Source organism: Ictidomys tridecemlineatus, chromosome 3 (genome assembly GCF_052094955.1).
Source record: "Ictidomys tridecemlineatus isolate mIctTri1 chromosome 3, mIctTri1.hap1, whole genome shotgun sequence".
Classification (NCBI taxonomy): domain Eukaryota; kingdom Metazoa; phylum Chordata; class Mammalia; order Rodentia; family Sciuridae; genus Ictidomys; species Ictidomys tridecemlineatus.
Genome location: NC_135479.1, coordinates 143,101,355 through 143,119,685, shown reverse-complemented (window position 1 = coordinate 143,119,685; position 18,331 = coordinate 143,101,355). Strand labels below are relative to the sequence as shown.

At 35.5% G+C, this 18,331-nt stretch overlaps 1 protein-coding gene across 2 annotated transcripts in view; it reads right to left on the bottom strand.

Moving 5' to 3' along the window:
- Positions 1-1,509: 1,509 nt before the first annotated feature.
- Snx4 (sorting nexin 4) overlaps positions 1,510-18,331 on the bottom strand; it is a 62,958-nt gene continuing 46,136 nt past the window's right edge. For both annotated transcript variants that reach the window (XM_078044027.1, XM_078044028.1), the window contains 6 exons: positions 16,482-16,547; positions 11,566-11,655; positions 9,824-9,923; positions 6,814-6,959; positions 4,687-4,801; positions 1,510-2,664 (listed from right to left, as the gene is read on the bottom strand). In XM_078044027.1, the coding sequence (XP_077900153.1) occupies positions 2,617-2,664; positions 4,687-4,801; positions 6,814-6,959; positions 9,824-9,923; positions 11,566-11,655; positions 16,482-16,547 (565 nt within the window). In that variant the 3' untranslated portion in view covers positions 1,510-2,616. The remainder of the gene's footprint in view (positions 2,665-4,686; positions 4,802-6,813; positions 6,960-9,823; positions 9,924-11,565; positions 11,656-16,481; positions 16,548-18,331) is intronic.

Here is an 18,331-nt window from a genome sequence, read left to right as displayed (position 1 = left end):
TTCCATATATCATATATGATGAGCGCTCATGAAAAGATGGATCCAAATATTTTTTTTTATTCACGTGATTTAAATGGTTTAATTTAAATTGGGTAAATAACTGTTAAGAATTGTTTTAATATGTAAACAAAAAAGGAGGTTAACAGATCTGTTTGTTTACTCTCACCTTTCGTTTTCATTATATTTAATAATTCTCTTCACTATAATGTAAATTGTTAAGAAAATTGTTTTCTTTTAGTGCCTTCTGAAATGTTACCTAATTTTTTCTTTAGCCATTATTGCCAGAATTTCTATCTTCATCCCAGTGCCGATGAAGATAATATAAATTGTTAAGAAAATTGTTTTCTTTTAGTGTCTTCTGGAATGTTACCTAATTTTTTCTTTAGTCATTATTGCCAGAATTCCTATCTTCATCCCTGTGCCGGTGAAGACAAAGAAAAAACTAATCTACAGTTTCTGCAATAGCCATCACTGAACTGCTTACAGAACTTGCACTGAACTGCTTACAGAACTATGTGTCATTTGTATGCATTGTGAACTATCTGTTGGTGCAGCGACTTGTGGTAGTGTTGGGGTATTTTTGCTGATGATATCATCGGTGGTACAATTTTCCCAAAAGGAGCCGTCAATTGACTTGGTATATCTTCCTCCCTTCTGCTTGTCATGATCATTCAGCTAAAATTTGGGGGTCAACAGAGGTGAGGCAAAGAACCTCACCCCCCCCCCCCCCGCTGAGACCTCTCCACAGGTGTGGCTGTACTGGACCGGTAGTCAATGACGGGTAAGATCCAATTACAATGGTACCAACCTAAGACAGGAGGCTGACGCCCTGAGGTCAGCTCATCCGAAGACGGGTAAGGACCATATGTATTGGACAACCTAAGGCAGGCACGGTCCATAAGCCACATGCTTGTTGTTTAAACAGAGAGGGGGAGATGTTGAGAGCCACAGCCAAAGGGGCCCCAGCAAACTTCCAGCTGCCAGCAAGCTTCAGACTGCCCCAGCAACATCTAGCTGATTGGCTCCTCTGCGGTGATGTTCATTGGGCTGTTTCCCTGCCCTTCAGACTGCCAGCTGATGATTGGCTCACAGCTGCCCCAGCAACATCTAGCTGATTGGCTCCTCCACGGAGCTGCTCATTGGGTGACTTCTTTGGCTCTGCCCACGCAACCCAGCCAATCGGCCTCAAGAGGAGGAGGATTGTGGGAGGTTGAGAGGCTGGTGTGGGGGAGAGAGGCTTGTGGAAGCCGGTGGTGGCAGTTGGGCTCTGAGGGTTTTTCCCTGGAGCTGTTTTGTTTGGCGTTTGTAGTTCTAAAAATAAAGTTAGTTTCTTTTTGACAAGTGGCTCCTGATTTGTGCCAAGCCAGACTTCGGCAGGGTATAAAACACATTTAATATAATTAAACACTTTAAAGTACAACATGGCATATTATTTCCACAGATCATCACATATTAATGTACATGGATCATCTTTTTAAAATAACAAACAAACAAAAAAACCTCTGAAACTCAGCACAATACTTCATTTATTTATTGTATAAGTTTGGCAAACAGCACAAAAATCCAGCAACATTTTAAACATGTAAAAAAGTCAAATGTTGAATGGTATGGGGATTTTTTAAAACATCATTAGAAATAATGAGTACACATTTAAGATTCTGCAAAGCTACGAAAATGAGGGTGCTTGGCTTCTGAACATATACCACAAACATACATAAAAAAAGCAATATAATTTATCTTTACAAAAATTATAGCCAAGCAATAGAAATGAAGGCTGTTAATGATAAAGGTATGAGCTCATGTGTTGACCACATTTATCTTATACATGGAAATGCTACATCTTGTACCCTGAAATGCCATGTGCAGAGAGCCAAGCAAAGGAAATTGGGCTCATGACTGAGGTTAAGAATTGTTGAGAATACTTCTACTCAATTAAAATTTTCTATATAGCAATTCCTGGACAAAAGAATGTATTCCACTCTATATCTGAGAAGTTGAGACTTATTTGTTGGCAGTATAAAATTTCTGACCAGTATCAAAATTCTGGTAAAACACAAACTGAAGGCATTTTCTAGTGTATGATGCGTTACAGGGGCATCAACAAATGTGGAAGAAAAACCTAGATTTCACAATAAATTTCTGCTGAGCTTTGTCAAACCAAACAGCTCAACTATAAGGCAAGAGAAAATGCCCCCTTATGACAGGTTAGTGGGTTTCACCAAGTAAATATAGGAATCCAATCTTAGGAAAAGAACTTCCTGCATGAACAGATCTGAAAGAGTTGGCATTGAAAGGAACGTCTAGAAATTAACTAACGCCTTAACGTTCAATCATTGGTTCAGAAGCCTGATGAATAATCTGTTGGTATATATTATTAAATTAACTTTTTTTGGAATCAGCACCAGTCCCCAAAACCTCAAATTATAATATTTAATCTTGATTAAAATACATCATTTTTGTGCTATAGGAACACAACTATAATCAGTTAAAATAAAGCTGAACTGATTCAACTTATTGTATATTTTTAAGTATACAGGGTAGCAACTTAAAATTTCTTTTATTTACTTGTGCTTTGTTTTGGGGCACTTTGATTGAAGAAAAAGTCTTTTCATAGGATTACATCTTGCTAAAGCATTCCTTAGCATTGGTCCAAACTTGAATTCCCTTAAAAAAAAAAAAAGTATCTTTAAAATGTGATTCTGGAAAGATTCTAAAATCCCACATATTTGGTTTAGTGCATACTAAGTTTTGCTTTTTTAAGTTAACTAACAAGTCCAGTAAATAGCTAACATAAGGAAATATCTAATGCTTCTGATAATGTAAGAGAATCTCTTAAATGAGCTTATCTCCAAAATAGAAAAAGAACTTCTGTAACTGAGTTTTCAAGGTTCAACCATAAACTCTTACTCATGTCATACTCTTATTGTTTCTACTAGTAAATCAAACAAGTTTTCTGGCAGTTTTATTCAAAGTAATATTTAAACAAAATTTTTATTGACAAAACTAATTTTTATAATTAAATAATTTAATGATTAAGTTAATTATTGTCTAAAAACTGATCATGTTCTAAATTATGAAATCCCTCTCATGGTTCTGGTACACTACTTAACACAAAGCTATAGATAATCCAAATATGCCTTAACAAAAAAAGCATGGTTATAAAGATATAGTAGTAAAACCTAACCAAGAGATAAAAACAAAGGAATTTTTTTCAATAAGATATCCTACAATAATTGATTTATGAGAGAGGAATGTTTTCTTCAATACTTAAGCATTAAAGTATATCAATATTCACCAAGGCTTCAAACAATAGAAAAAAATTTTAGTTTCATTCCTCCTTAGTGGGATACAAAAGGCAGATAAATAAAAACAAAACATCTTTAAAATGTCTCAGATTGGCTGGATAAGTAACTAGATATAATAGCATTCACTGTTAGAATAAGATAGATCTCATGTACTGTCAAAGTTAGATGTCCATCAGACATCAAATGAAAGAGAAAAACTATACACTAATGTATATAATACAATCCTGTTTTTGTGTATATTTTCTAAATAATTGTATATATATCCAAAAATATCTAGAATAATACACATAAAGGGATTTGGGGGAGGTAGAGGAGAATTTTTACTTAACATGCTTCTGAATTATTTGACATTTTTGCAATGGGCATGTGTTATTTTTATAATAATTAATTTTAAAACTCTATAGACTGAAAAATTGTTTTTTAAAGGCTTTAGCCTACTTCATTCAATAAACTGGACAGATTGCCAATGAAAAGATAGACCAAAAAACACTTAGAAGTTCTGTTTACTTTTAAAATACTTCATTCAGTTTTTATTTCACTTTATTACTACTACGACTCAGTCACCTGATTATATTCAATCAACACTTGGATTATATTCAATCAACACTTTGAATAGCTGAAATTATAATGATGATATATATATATATATATATATATATATATATATAAATAAAAAAATACCCAAGTAAAATATATAAAATACAGACACTGATATTTATACAAGAAAAACTGATGTTGATCTTGACTTGTGGCACTTAATTCTAAACAAAAGGACATTATCCATTTTCATATATAAAAATCTATTCTATTTAGGCAAGGAAATAAAACATGAGCCAGGCAAAGTGGCACACACCTGTCATCTCAGTGGCTTGGGAAGCTGAGGCAGGAGGATTGTGAGTTCAAAGCCAGCCTCAGCAAAAAATGAGACACTAAGCAACTCAGCAAGACCCTGTCTCTAAATAAAATACAAAATAGGGGTGGGGATATGGCTCAGTGGTTGAGTGCCTCTGAGTTCAATCCCTGGTACCCAAAAAAAGAATAAAACAGAAAACATCCCTTCTTTTTTTTCTTTTGGTATTATTATTAGGAATGATATTTTACTGCACTGTCAAGAACATCATATAATCAAAGTTATACTGTCAGTACATATTTTCAGATACAAGTTATAAATGGGGGATATAGATTTGAGAGTTTATTTATAAAGTGGAAATAATAACTGACCTTTTTAATTACAATCTTTCTTCAAAATTAAGTAGAGAAAATAGGAAAAGTTTTAGAAAGAAGAATGAAAAAAATATTTTTGGGGGCCAAACAAGAGAATTTATAGAAATGTGTAAGCACTTGTGAACGTAGCCATTATTTTTGCAGAACTCAAACCTACCTTTTTACACATGCTGATCTGCATGACAGCATAACTTATGAGGGCCTCCTTTAGGTCACGGTTCTTTTGTTCTTTGAATCGTTCAATATCAGTCCATGCATTTTTCACAAATTCTCTGAAATAAAAGATAAAGTTATTAGTATTCTTATTTAAATTAAATAGACATGGGATGGGATGTAGCTCAGTGATAGAGCACTTAACTGGTATACACAAAGTACTGTGTTCCATCTCTAGCACCACACAGAAAAAAATAATAATAAAATAAATAGACTGTACACTATAAATTCAACTAACCATTCTCTTCAGAGATGGTTTTTAATTGGCTACATCAAAACCAAAGTTATTGCTTGTATAAGACAGTTCTATTTTTCCTTTTCCTATAAATTATAGTGAGGGGAAAAGTCAGAGATATAACTCATCTACATTCTAGTAACTACATTTTGTTCACAAATTATTCCTTTAAAACAGATGTAGGGGCTGGGATTGTGGCTCAGTGGTACAGCACTTGCCTAGCATGCTCGAGGCCCTGGGTTTGATCCTCAACACCACATAAAAATAAATAAACAAAATAAAGGTATTGTGTAAAAAACAAAAACAAAAAAAAAAAACAGATATAGATTGGCTCCCTGAATCAGCTCACAAGTCCTACAGATGCCACAATGAAGTGTCTTCCTGGGTTCACTGGAAAAAATACACCTTTTTTTTCTTCCACTAGGGACTAAACCTAGGGCATATTCATGCATGCTAGCCAAGAGCTTTACCACTGAGCTCCATCTGTAGTCCCACCACACATACTTTATTTTTGAGGCAGGGTCTCAATAAGTTGCCCAGGCTAGCCTTGAATTTGAAATCTTTCTGGCTCAACCTCCTAAGTACTGGTATTACAAGTGTGTGACACAGTGCTTGGCAAACACAGGCTCTTGACGAGATGGATTATGAATCACATTCAGCATGTACATGGTTTAAATAACATCTAGGGTTTTAAAAATTCTAACTGCACAGCCAGGTGCAGTGTCACACGCCTATAATCCCAGTGGCTTGGGAGGGCAGAAGTAGGAGGATTCCAAGTTCAAAGCTAGCCATCACAACTTAGCTAAGCTTAGGTAACTGAGTGAGACCCTGTCTCAAAATAAAAAGGGTTATAGGGCTGGGGTTGTGGCTCAAAGGTAGAGTGCTCACCTAGCATGCATGAAGCACTGGGTTTGATCCTCAGCACCACATAAAAATAAAATAAAGATATGTAAATAAAAAGGGCTAGGGGTGTGGCTCAGTAGTTAAGCACCCCTAGGTTCAATCCCCAGTACCAAAAAATAAAAATAGTGCTGGGTACAGAGGTACACAGCTACCATCCAAGCTATGTGGCCTAGGGGTTCATGACCATTGGGGCAACACAGTGAGACCCTGTCTGAAAAAAATTTTAAATGCTCATAGGCACTTTCCTTTTCAATTCATGAAAGTTCACTTTGACTTATTTGGTGTAAGCCAATAATACACTCTTGGTCTGCCTTCGTACATTTTACTGACTGACTGTCAGATGAAAACAATAAAGAAAATGAACTAAACAGTGATAGCAGACCTGAGAACTAAATTTCTAGAAATATTTACAGATTAATTACATGTCAAACATTATGCAAGGTATTGAAGAACAAAAAAATGTAAGATACAGTCCTTAACTTTGAAGTTATCCAGGGAGAGCTACACAGAACAACCAACCACCCAACACAGAACTGCTGCCATGCTTCAGCGTCAGGAATCAAGTGCTAAGATCGCCTGAGAAGATAAGGGAAAGCTTCACAGTGAAATAACCCTTAAGCTGGGTACTGAAGATGATCAGGCTTTTTGCTAAATGGAGCAAGAGGGCAGAGAGAATGTGCCAAGAATAGAAATTAGGAAGTCTACAAAAGTAATATTATGAACTTGAAACCCCATGTTTTCTTCCTTTTCCCCCCACACTAATATAAATGTTTCTATAACATGATTTTTTTGATAACTTAAATTTCTTAGAAATGTAATGACTACATTTTAGAGGAACAGGCTGTATCCAGAGGGGTCAATGAAGCTGGGAAATAATATTAAATAAATAAATAATCCAATGGTAGTCCAGGTTGAACTTCTCAGAATTTTTACCTGCCTTCCAAATTTTTAGACTTTAGCTGTTGTTCTCCTTCATTTATTTGTTCTTCTAACACCTTGATTCTGGCTTCTCTTTGCTCTGGAGTTTCTTGACCAAAGAGCTTGGTAGTCATTCCCTTCAAAGAGAATGTCCTCACAGTCTAAAAGAAAATAGAAACCGAAGAATAGACAGTGCGATATATATACCTGGTGGAATATTATTTAGCCTTAAAAAGGAAGGAAACTATCACATGTGCTACAATACAAATGAGCCTAGAGAACATTATGCTAAGTGAAATATGCCAGTCAACGACAAATACTATGGGGCTGGGGTTGTGGCTCAGTGGCAGAGTGCTTGCCTAGTATGTGTGAGGCTCTGGGTTCAATCCTTAGCACTGCATGCGAAAATAAATAAAGGCATGATGTCCATCCACAACTACAAAAAATAAAAGACAAACACTATATAATTCCACTTAAATTGATATATCTAGAGTAGTCAAAATTATAGTCAAAGAAAGCAAATGTGGTTTCCAGGAATTACAGAGAAGTAGAAGAGGAGTTGTTTAATGGGAACAGAGCTTTGCAAAATGAAAAGAGCTCTAGAGATGGGTTTGCACAACAATACGAAAATATTTAGTACTACTAAACTATACACTTTAAAAATGGTTAAGAATGATAAACTTGGGGCTGTGGTTATAGCTCAGTAGTAGAGCGCTTGCCTAGCATGTATGAGGCACTGGGTTTGATCCTTAGCACCACATAAAAATAAATAAAATAAAGGAATTGTGTCTATCTACAACTAAAAATGCATATAAAAATGGTAAATTTTATGTTTTGTATATTTCATAGCTCTCCACTCTCAGAAATAAAAAATATTGGCCATTTCTCCCTACTACTTTCGATAGAAGCACCATAATCTTTATAACCACAGGACTCCTAATATGATTTCTAATACTGGAATAATAAAGAAATGTCAAAAAGGAGGAAATTAGTGGCACAGATCTGTAATTCCAGCTACTCAGGAGGCTGAGGCAAGAGGATTTCAAGTTCAAGGTCAGCCTGAGACTTGGCAAAACACTCTCAAAAGAAAAAATAAAATTAAAAAGGGATATCTCAGGGGTAAAGTGCCTAGCATGCACAGACCCTGGGTTCCATCCCCAGTATCACAGAAAATAAAATAAAATATTACTCTGACAAAAATAAAACAAAACAAACAACAACAAAACAGATAAAATTCAACAAGCAACTATGGAAATAAACCAAACTAAAGAATGTAAAATCTGCATATCTCACCCTGAAACATAAGAATCTATTACTAGAACAAGATGCCTAAACCCAAGCATTACAGGGCAACCTTAAAAAAGCTTTGCTGTTTTACTATTTCCTTACTCACTGGAGTTTGTTAATGAAAGCACTTCCCGTCACATGAAGTAACAGAGAACCATACTTACTGAAAATGTCTTGGGACTTCCTATAAGTTCAGGAATAAATCAAAGACCTAATCTAATGGCTTATGGTCAGAGATCTTTTCCTACACATATGTATTACTTTTCATAGATGTAGCAAGTGAATAATCTATGTGAAAACCACTTTTAAAACTAAAGTACTAGGGGCTGGGGATGTGGCTCAAGTGGTAGTGCGCTTGCCCAACGTGCATGGGGCACTGGGTTTGATTCTTAGCACCACATAAAAACAAAATAAAGATATTGTGTTCTCCTAAAAAATAAATATTAAAAAAAAACACTCAAGTACTAGTTAACCATGAAGTGAATGAGAAAACAGTGGCACTATCATTGCTTCACAAATACTTCCAAAATATGTCTCTCATCGTAGGAGCTAATGTATTTCAGTGAAGTAGCTGAACAGTACAGAGCTGATTATAAAAATGACCTAAGTATATGCAATTCGATATTGGGCCAGGTGTGGTGGCACGTATCTGTAATCCCAGCAACTCAGGAGGACTGAAAGTTGAAGGTCGGCTTTAACAACTTAAGGAGACCCTGTCTTAAAACAAAAAATAAAAAGGGCTGAGGATGTAGGTTAGTGAAAGAGTTCCCTGGGTTCAATTCTCAGTTTAAAAACAAAACACACACACACACACACACACACACACACACACACACACACACAGAAAAAGGAAAAAGATACAACATTTTCTTTATAAGTATGCACTGTAAGCATTAAAGAATAAAGTACACAAAAAGCTCCTTGTTAGGAGAGATAAATTGATTCTAATTGGGTAAAATTTTTCAAAGTAAACTAAAACTTCTATAAAATACCTTTCCAAATAAACCTGACCAATCCCCCCCGCCCCCGCTCTTTTTTTGGTACCAGGGATTGAATCCAGGGGTGCTTTACCTCTGAACCACATCCCCAGCCCTTTTTATACTTTATTTAGAGACAGGGTCTGGCTGAGATACTTAGGGCCTCAATAAGTTGATGAGGTTGGCTTTTAACTTGTGATCCACCTGCCTCAGTCTCAAAAGCTGCTGGGATTACAGGTGTGTGCCACCATACCAGGCCTGACAAATTCTTATAATATCATACAGAACATGTTTTTTTGGGGGGCGGGGGGTGTACCAGGGATTGAACTCAGGCACTTGACTACGGAGCCACACCCCAACCCCTATTTTGTAATTTTATTTTATTTTTTTTTGGATAGAGAATCGAACTCAGGGGCACTCGGCCACTGAGCCACATCCCCAGCCCTATTTTGAATCTTTATTTAGAGACGGGCAACTTTATTTAAAGACAAGTAACTCACTGAGTTGCTTAGTGCCTCACCTTACAGAGATTGGCTTTGAACTTGTAATCCTCCTGTCTCAGACTCCCAAAATGCTGGGATCACAGGCGTGCACCACCGCACGGAGCCTGATATCTTCTTATATCAAGAAAACTAAATAATCAATATAGTTGCTTACAAATTATTCTGTAAAAGGTACAAGCATACTGTGTATTGTAACTGTAGCTGATTCCTCATGAGCCTTGCTACAATAATATCAAAGACCTAAAGAAAAATACTCACCCCAGTTGCAAGTTCTTCACACTGCTGCTTCTTGGAAGCTAGATCCTGGGCAGCCATCTCCAGGTCATACTGCATAAGTTCATGTTTCCTGCACACAGCCCTGGGGATGAAAATAGTGCTGCCATTTAACTTTTTCTGGCTTCTCCTTTAACATGTTAAAAAAAATTTTTTTTTCAGGAGTACAGGGAAGCATTCACAATTCCTTACTAGTTCTGACATTTACTAGAGGAAGAGAGAGAGTGAGAGAGAAAGGGATTCTAATACAGAAATGAACAACATCAAAATGTCAAGAATCCTTTTTCACCCACTCCTACTATCCAGGCACAACTCATGTATAGCCTTCTAGAATTTCTTTTTTTTTGGTACCAGGGATTAAACCCACAGGTGATTAACCACTGAGTCACACTCCGAGCCTTTTTTTGTATTTTATTTAGAGATGGGGTCTCGCTGAGTTGCTGAGGGTCTCACTAAATTGCTGAGGCTGGCTTAGAACTTGAGATCCTCCTGCCTCAGCCTCTTGAGCTGCTGGGATTATAGGGGTGCGCCATCATGCCTGGCTTCCTTCTAGAATTTAGATAGGCATTTACAAAGTTCACACATTCCAAATGTTTCTACAACTTTTCTCACTTATATGTGCCATGTCAATATACATTAATCATTATTTTTAGGAACTGCACAGAATCCACTATATTCAGCAACTTTCTTTTCCTTGGTGACTTGAAGATACTTTGGTGAAACTGACTGCTACTGAAATCACTAAAGGAAAAAAGCTAACAATGTGTGTTTTAAACACCAATTACTTAACAGTTATACTACTTTTCTGTTTTCCTAACAGAATTCTTACATTGCTTTTTTGCAATAGGGAAACTGATCAAAAGTCACCTCTTCCAGAAAAATGATTAATTTCCCTAAACTGAATAGAAAAAAAAATACAGTAATTAAAAAAAAAATCAAATAGGATTATCTAGCAGAGAATTCTGTTGGTTCCAAAGAAAATACCATAAAAACATGGGCTGGGGTTGTGGCTCAGCAGTAGAGCACCCGCCTGGCATGTTCGAGGCCCTGGTTCAATCCTCAGCACCATAAACAAACAAACAAACAAACAAATAAAATAAAGGTTATTGTGTCAACTACAACTAAAAAATATTTTTAAAAAATACCATAAAAACAGAAGCAATGTCCTTGATATTAAAAAGTTTTAAAAGCTACTAAGCTAAGGGATACAAGTATGAGAAAAAATGCATAATAAAAATGGCAATATACAACCCAGTGAAAGTGCCACACAATACTCCATCTGTATTTTGCTCCCAATCTTCAAATTGGAGAAAGTAGAAAAAACAAATACCCAGATGAACATGCCTGAGACTGGCAGGTTTTATCGCTACACTGTTTTAAGGTCAGGCCTTCTCTTATAATTTTACACCTAGCACTCTGCAACACAGAAAATACAATAAGAACTCATTCACTATATGAGGGAATGAATTTATTCATTTATATATTTATTTTAATTGTAGATGGACACAATACCTTTCTTTTTATGTGGTGCTGAGGATCAAACACCATGCCTCACATGTGATAGGCAAGCATTCCACCACTGACCTAAGCATTCCACCACTGACCTACAGCCCCAGTCCAAATTAATTCATTTAAAAAGCACCTTATTATCTGTATTCTACACAAACACAATGAGAGTGTGAGGATCAATCACAGGACTGCATCTGGAACTTTCATTAATTACTCACCGTAGTGCTTCTGCATAAAAAAGGTACTCCTTTAACTGATCTGCATAATGTTCTTCATCTTCCAAAATATCATCAATAGAAGATGCATACCTGTTTTTAAAAACACTGCATTAAACGAGTAATTTTCACTGGGACACAAAGCATTAACGTTCTAAAAAAGTGTTTTTCAAAGTATGATCCACAGACCACTGACTACCTGTCAGTGACAAATTAGGAAAAGTGAAAATTATCATTTAGAAACATTAATGGCAATTTGTAATTGGTATGCTAATTTTACTGAATTTTGCCAAACTGCAAAGACTTAGAAATAAAACAAACAAATAAAAAATAGTCCTTCTTACAAAGAAAACCTGATCTACTGGAATCTTGTTTTTTTTTTTTTTAATTTTTAAATCTTTTTTAGTTGTTGATGGACCTTTATTTATTTATTTGCATGTGGTGCTGAGAATCGAACCTAGTGCCTCACACATGCTAGGCAAGTGTTCTATCACTGAGCTAAAACTCCAGCCCCTCTATTGGAATCTTTTGTTCAAAGAGATTATAAAATGGCTATAAAATCCATAAAAAGTATGAGTTTGGTATAATTGGTACACACGTTTTTGGTTGCAACTATTTATAGTAATACCAAAAAGCTGCAAGGGGAAAAAATAAATGAAAATAATAGAAATTGGGGCTGGGGCTTATTTCTGATCTCTTAATAACAATTTATAATTAAAATTTTATCAAAGTAATGTCTCACCTGTTTTTATTTCTGATTACACTGTAAATTCTGTAAACACAAGGGCTATGTGTATATAGTGCTTCTCTGTCATTATAAGAGGCATCTTTCGAATTTATTCTAATACCTTAGCATGAAAATAAATATAGTTTATGCTTCCAGGCCTATTTCAGCTATACAAATAAACCACGTTTACCAAAGTTGTAAAACAAAATAAAACTATGTTCAAGTTCATTTGAAAAGCAACATATTTGGGGGGCTTATAAAAGCAGGTAACATATATATTATGTAATTACAAACCTGTATCTACTATTGTGAGGAATTTTATCTATGTAACTGACAAAGTCTTAATAACTACTGTTAAGAGCAAGAGAATCTTTTTTTTTTTTTTAAAGAGAGAGTGAGAGAGGGGAGAGAGAGAGAGAGAGAGAGAGAGAGAGAGAGAGAGAGAGAGAGAGAGAGAGAATTTTTAATATTTATTTTCTTTTTAGTTCTCGGTGGACACAACATCTTTGTTGGTATGTGGTGCTAAGGATCGAACCCGGGCCACACACATGCCAGACGAGCACGCTACCGCTTGAGCCACATCCCCAGCCCAAGAGCAAGAGAATCTTAGGGGCTAGCTCAGTGGTACAGTGCTTGTCACAAAGCCCTGGGTTTGATCCCCAGCAGAAGAAAAAAAGAGGAGCACTTGAAGAATTTAAATAAATAAATAATTAATTAATTAAGAAGAGGGAAATTTGGCTTTAGTTCATAAATCTAAATCTATACTTTTAGAAGAATTAATGTTAAGAAATGAACAAAAAAAGGGGACCCATAAGGCTGAGGGCTTGAAGATTAAAATTATAATGCAGGGATAATCTGTCATGTCATATCCTCAAAGAAGAATAAATGGTAAAGACTTTAAGATATCTATACTGAGAATAATTTTTAACATGTCAATAAATGAACCTGAATTCTTGCAAATACTGAAATGCTAAATTAACAGAATGCTGGAAAGCTTATGAAAAAAATAGCCAGTAAACTTGAATATGGCCCAGAGGAAAGCCCTATTTATATAAAATTTTTTTTTTTGCCTCCACCATAGCTTTAAGATAAAAATGACTAAAATTATATGTAACTACAGTGTACAATGTGATGTTCTGATATAAGTACACACTGTGCCAGGATTAATTCAAGCTAATTAACATAGCAGTCACCTGACAACACTTTTTTGTTTGAAAAAATTTAAGATCTATTTTTTGTCTTTTTTTTTTTTTTTAACTGAGTTGTAGGAGTTCTTTAATATATTATGGTTAGAAATGCTTCTTCTCCATCTATGGTTTGCCTCTTCATTATCTTTTTTTCCCTACCCCCCCTGCAGTACTACTGAGCTACACTCCTGGCTCCTTTTTTAATTAAAAAGAATTTTTTTATAGTTGTAGATGGATGGACAGCATGTCTTTATCTTTTTATTTTTATGTAGTGCTAAGGATCAACCCCAGTGCCCCTCACATGCCAGGCAAGCGCTCTGCCACTGGGCTATGGCCCCAGCCTACCCCGAGCTCATTTATTTTTTATTTTGAGACAGGGTCTGGCTAAGTTACTCAGGCTGATCTCCTACTAATCCTCCTCCTTGGTGGCCTGAGTCCTTGGAATTAAAGGCATGCACTGTTGACTCCAGCCCTTTGTAACAAATTGTAAATCTAGAGTTCAGTGGCATTAAATCCTTTCACATTGTTGTGCAACCATCACTATCAAGTATTCTAAACTTTTCATCTGTCCAACTGAAAGTGTACTCCACTTAACATTCACTCCCCACTCTTTTTTCCTTCTCCAAATGGTCTTTCCCCCCGCCCCCCCACCTCCCCGTATTGGGGACTGAGGGGACCCAAGGCCTTCCTAGCTGAGCTATATCCACAGGCCTTTTTATTTTATTTTCAGGTCTCACTAAGATGCTGAGGCTGGCCTTAAACTTGTGATCCTCCCGCTTCAGTCTACTGAGTAGCAGGGATTACAGCATGTACTACTGGGCCCAGTTTGATATCTCTTTTGGTAAGCAGTAATTTCAAATTTTCATAAAGCCCAACTTAACATTAATTTTTTTTCTTTTAATGAATCTTTAAGAAGTCTTTGCTTATGCCAATGTGGCAACAAGATTCTCCAATATTTTCAACTAAAACCTAGAATTTTGGTTTTTAAACTTATATATATAATCCAAATTTAATTAATTTTTGTATAAAATGTGATATATGTTTCAAGGTTCATGTTTCCCCACATAGATATCCAGTTTTTCTAGCATCATTATGTTGAAATGGTATATAGAAGTGTGGATCTAGGTTATATAGTTCAGTGGTAGAGTGTTTGCCTAGAATGTGTGAAGCTCTGAGTTCCATCATCAGCACCAAAAAAAAAAAAAAAAATTTTTTTTTAAATTATTTCTGGAGTCAGTTGTGTTCCATTGCTCTGTTTATGCCAATACCCTACAACATAGCTTTATAGTAAATCTTAAAAATAGGTAATATATTCTAGTTTTTTTCTTTGTCAAAATTGTTTTGACTATTCTAGGTCCATAGAATCTCCATAGAAAAGTCACTGAAATTTTGAGTAGGACCACAATTTGGGAAGAATGGATGTTTTAATCCATGAACATGATTATTTAGGTCTTCTTTAAGTTCTTCAGGCAATGTTTTATGTTCAGTGTAGAGGTATTCCAACATCTTTCATTACATCAATCAATAAGTATTATGTTTTGATGCTATTATAAACTATATAGTTTTAAAACTTTTATTTTCTAATTGTGGTACCAGGGATTAAAACCAGGGGTGTTCTACAATGGAGCTATATACCCAGCACCCACTTTTTAAAAATTGTTCTTTTGAGACAGAGTCTCACTAAATTGCTGAATCCTGTCTTAAACTGAAATCCTCCTGCCTCAGCCTCTGGAGTTGCTGGGATTACAGGTATGTACCATAGCGCCTGGCAAAACTATTGATTCTGATATATTAATCTGATATCCTCACCTATTAAAATTCAGTTTTTAGTTCCGTAGGTTTTTGGTTGATCTATTGTGATTTTCTAAGTATCAATCTTATTGTCTGTGAACAAAGAAATTTTACTTTTTCCCAATATTTATGCTTTTTACTTAATTTTCTTGCCTCAATTCACTGAGTGAAACCTGCAGTAAAATGTTTATTAGGAATGGTGAGCATAGAATACCTTGTTCTTGACCTTAGGAGAAAACGTCAGTATTTCACTCTTATTAATTTATTTTGATAGGGTATCTCTATGTTGCCCACACTAGTTTCAAACTCCTAGACTCAAGTGATCTTTCCATTTCAGCCTCCCAAGTAGCTAGAACTATACCTAAGTACCACTGTGCCCACCTAAGTATAACACTAGACATGAATTTCAGACAGAAGAAATTCCCTTTTATTTCAAGTTTGATGAGAATTTTTATTATAAATGAGTGTTGAAATTTGTCAAATAAATATTTCTACATATATCAAAATGAGTATGCAGGTTTTTATCTTTATTCCTTTAATATATGAATGAGACTAATTTTTTTTTTTTTTGGCAGGGGTTGGGGAGAGACCAGGGATTGAACTCAGGGGCACTCAACCACTGAGCCACATCCCCAGCTCTTTTTTTAAAGACAGGGTCTCACTGAGTTGCTTAGTGCCTTGCTGTTGCTGAGGCTGGCTTTGAACCAGCAATCCTCCTGCCTCAGGCTCCTGTGCCACTGGAATTACAGGTATGCACCACCATGCCTAGCAAGACTAATTTTTTTTTTAATATTTATTTTTTAGATGTAGATGGACAGAACACAATGCCTTTATTTTTTTATGTGGTGCTGAGGATCAAACCCGGGTCCTGCTCATGCTTGGCAAGCGCTCTACCGCTGAGCCACAATCCAAGCCCATTTTTTAAAAAAAATTTTTTTTAAGTTGTTGATGGACATTTATTTTATTCACTTATTTATATGTGGTGCTGAGAATAGAACCCAGTTTCTCACACATGCAAGATAAGTGTTTTACCACTGAGCTACAACCCCAGCCCCGTAAGACTAATTTTTAAATATTAAACTAACTGTGCATTTGAGATTAAGTCAGCATAATATAAATTCCAGTAAACCTGATAAAAACAGAAGCCTAGAAGTCACTAACACTCCCCCACTAAAGTTCACCTCAGGTTTATGTTAAGTTTTCTAGGTACTCACACATCCATATGATGACCAGCACTCTGTAGCCCATCACCCATTTCTTTTTCTATGGCACTCCATTCACTGGAAGAAAGATAAAACCAGAAGCATCATGAACTAGAGATATGGAATATTATTAAATGGAATCCTATACAAGATTCTTTTCTAGCTAGCTTTGAAATACTTTATATTATCCATTTTGGATTTATTTTCTGTGACTCAAATATTACTAAAGTTTTACTATGCACCTAATGTTTCTGTACAGTACTTTTTTTTTATTAGCTATAGAACAATGTCATGTTCATCAAAATCATCCAGTGAGCATTTAAAAATACACATTGGGCCAGGGTTTTGGTTCAGTGGTAGAGTGCTTGCCTAGCATGTGTGAGGCACTGAATTCGATCCCCAGCACCACATAAAAATAAACAAAGGTATTGTGTCCATCTACAACTAAAAAAAAAAACTACACATGTCCCAGAGATGATGATTAAGTAGTTAAAAGTAGCACCCCATTTTTTAAAAAAACTCCTCAATTGATTTAAATCTTTTTTTTTTTTTTTTTGATTTTTTTTTTTTGAGAGAGAGAGAGAGAGAGAGAGAATTTTTAATATATTTTTTTTTAGCTTTCGGCGGACACAACATCTTTGTTTGTATGTGGTGCTGAGGATCGAACCCCGGGCTGCACGCATGCCAGGTGAGCGCGCTACCGCTTGAGCCACATCCCCAGCCCCTGATTTAAATCTTTAGGATTAAAGAATGTTACCTATAAGTATAAACTGTTTTGTATGTTACTTACCTTGCTTTAAGCAGCAGATACCAACTCTGAAGCCTTCACTTACAGTTAATTATTAAATAAATAAATAAAAATCAGAAACACTCTTCCGGAATGCTAACATGATGAAGCAAATGGAAAACTATATACAAAACTTCATGTGGTAGGTCACAGTCAAAACACAGGTGTACTAAAAATATGGCATGATACTACCTTCAGACCATATGTAAAAGGTAAATATGAAACAAATTAATTTCATGTTTAGATTTTGGTTTCATCCCCAAGATATATCATTATACATATGTGAAGATGCCAAAATCCAAAACACTTCCAGTTCCAAGAATTTCAGGTAAGGGATACTTAATCTGTACTAAGGTATGACATAATTTTAGTCCTTCTATGTTTTTTTTTTGTGTATTTTAATTTGGCTGCAATTATATTGTATAAGCAATTTTGTATTGTGTGTTTTCCCCATACCATTACATTTCCAACAATTTTTCTAAACACAATTTCAAGTGGCAACCCACAATCTTTTGAACCATTTTCCTGCTCATACAAGGCTGTTTGAGATTTTTGTTGTTGTTGTTGTTAAAGAAAATATAATAAAAATGGTAAGGAACTGGGGTTGTAGCTCAGTGACAGAACACTTGCCTAGCATGCATGAGGCACTGGGTTTGATCCTCAGCACCACATTAGATAAATAAAATAAAAAAGTAGGGCTGGGGTTGTGGCTCAGTGGTAGAGCGCTCACCTGGCATGTGCAAGGCCCTGGACTGGATCCTCAGCACCACATATAAATAAAATAAAGGTATTGTGTCAGCTACAACTAAAAAATATTAAAAAATAAATAAAAATAAAAAAGTACTGTGTCCATCTACAAATAAAAATTTTTTTTTAAATGTTAAATACTGGAGCTGGGTTTGTGGCTCAGTGATAGAGTGCTTGCCTAGCATGTGTGAGGCACTGGGTTCAATCCTCAGCACCACATTAAAAAAAAAAAAAAAGAATGATTAAAATATACATTTAAAAAAAATGTTGAATACTGCTTTTTTTTTTCTTTTGTGGTGTTGGGAATTGAACCCAGGGCATGTGAGGC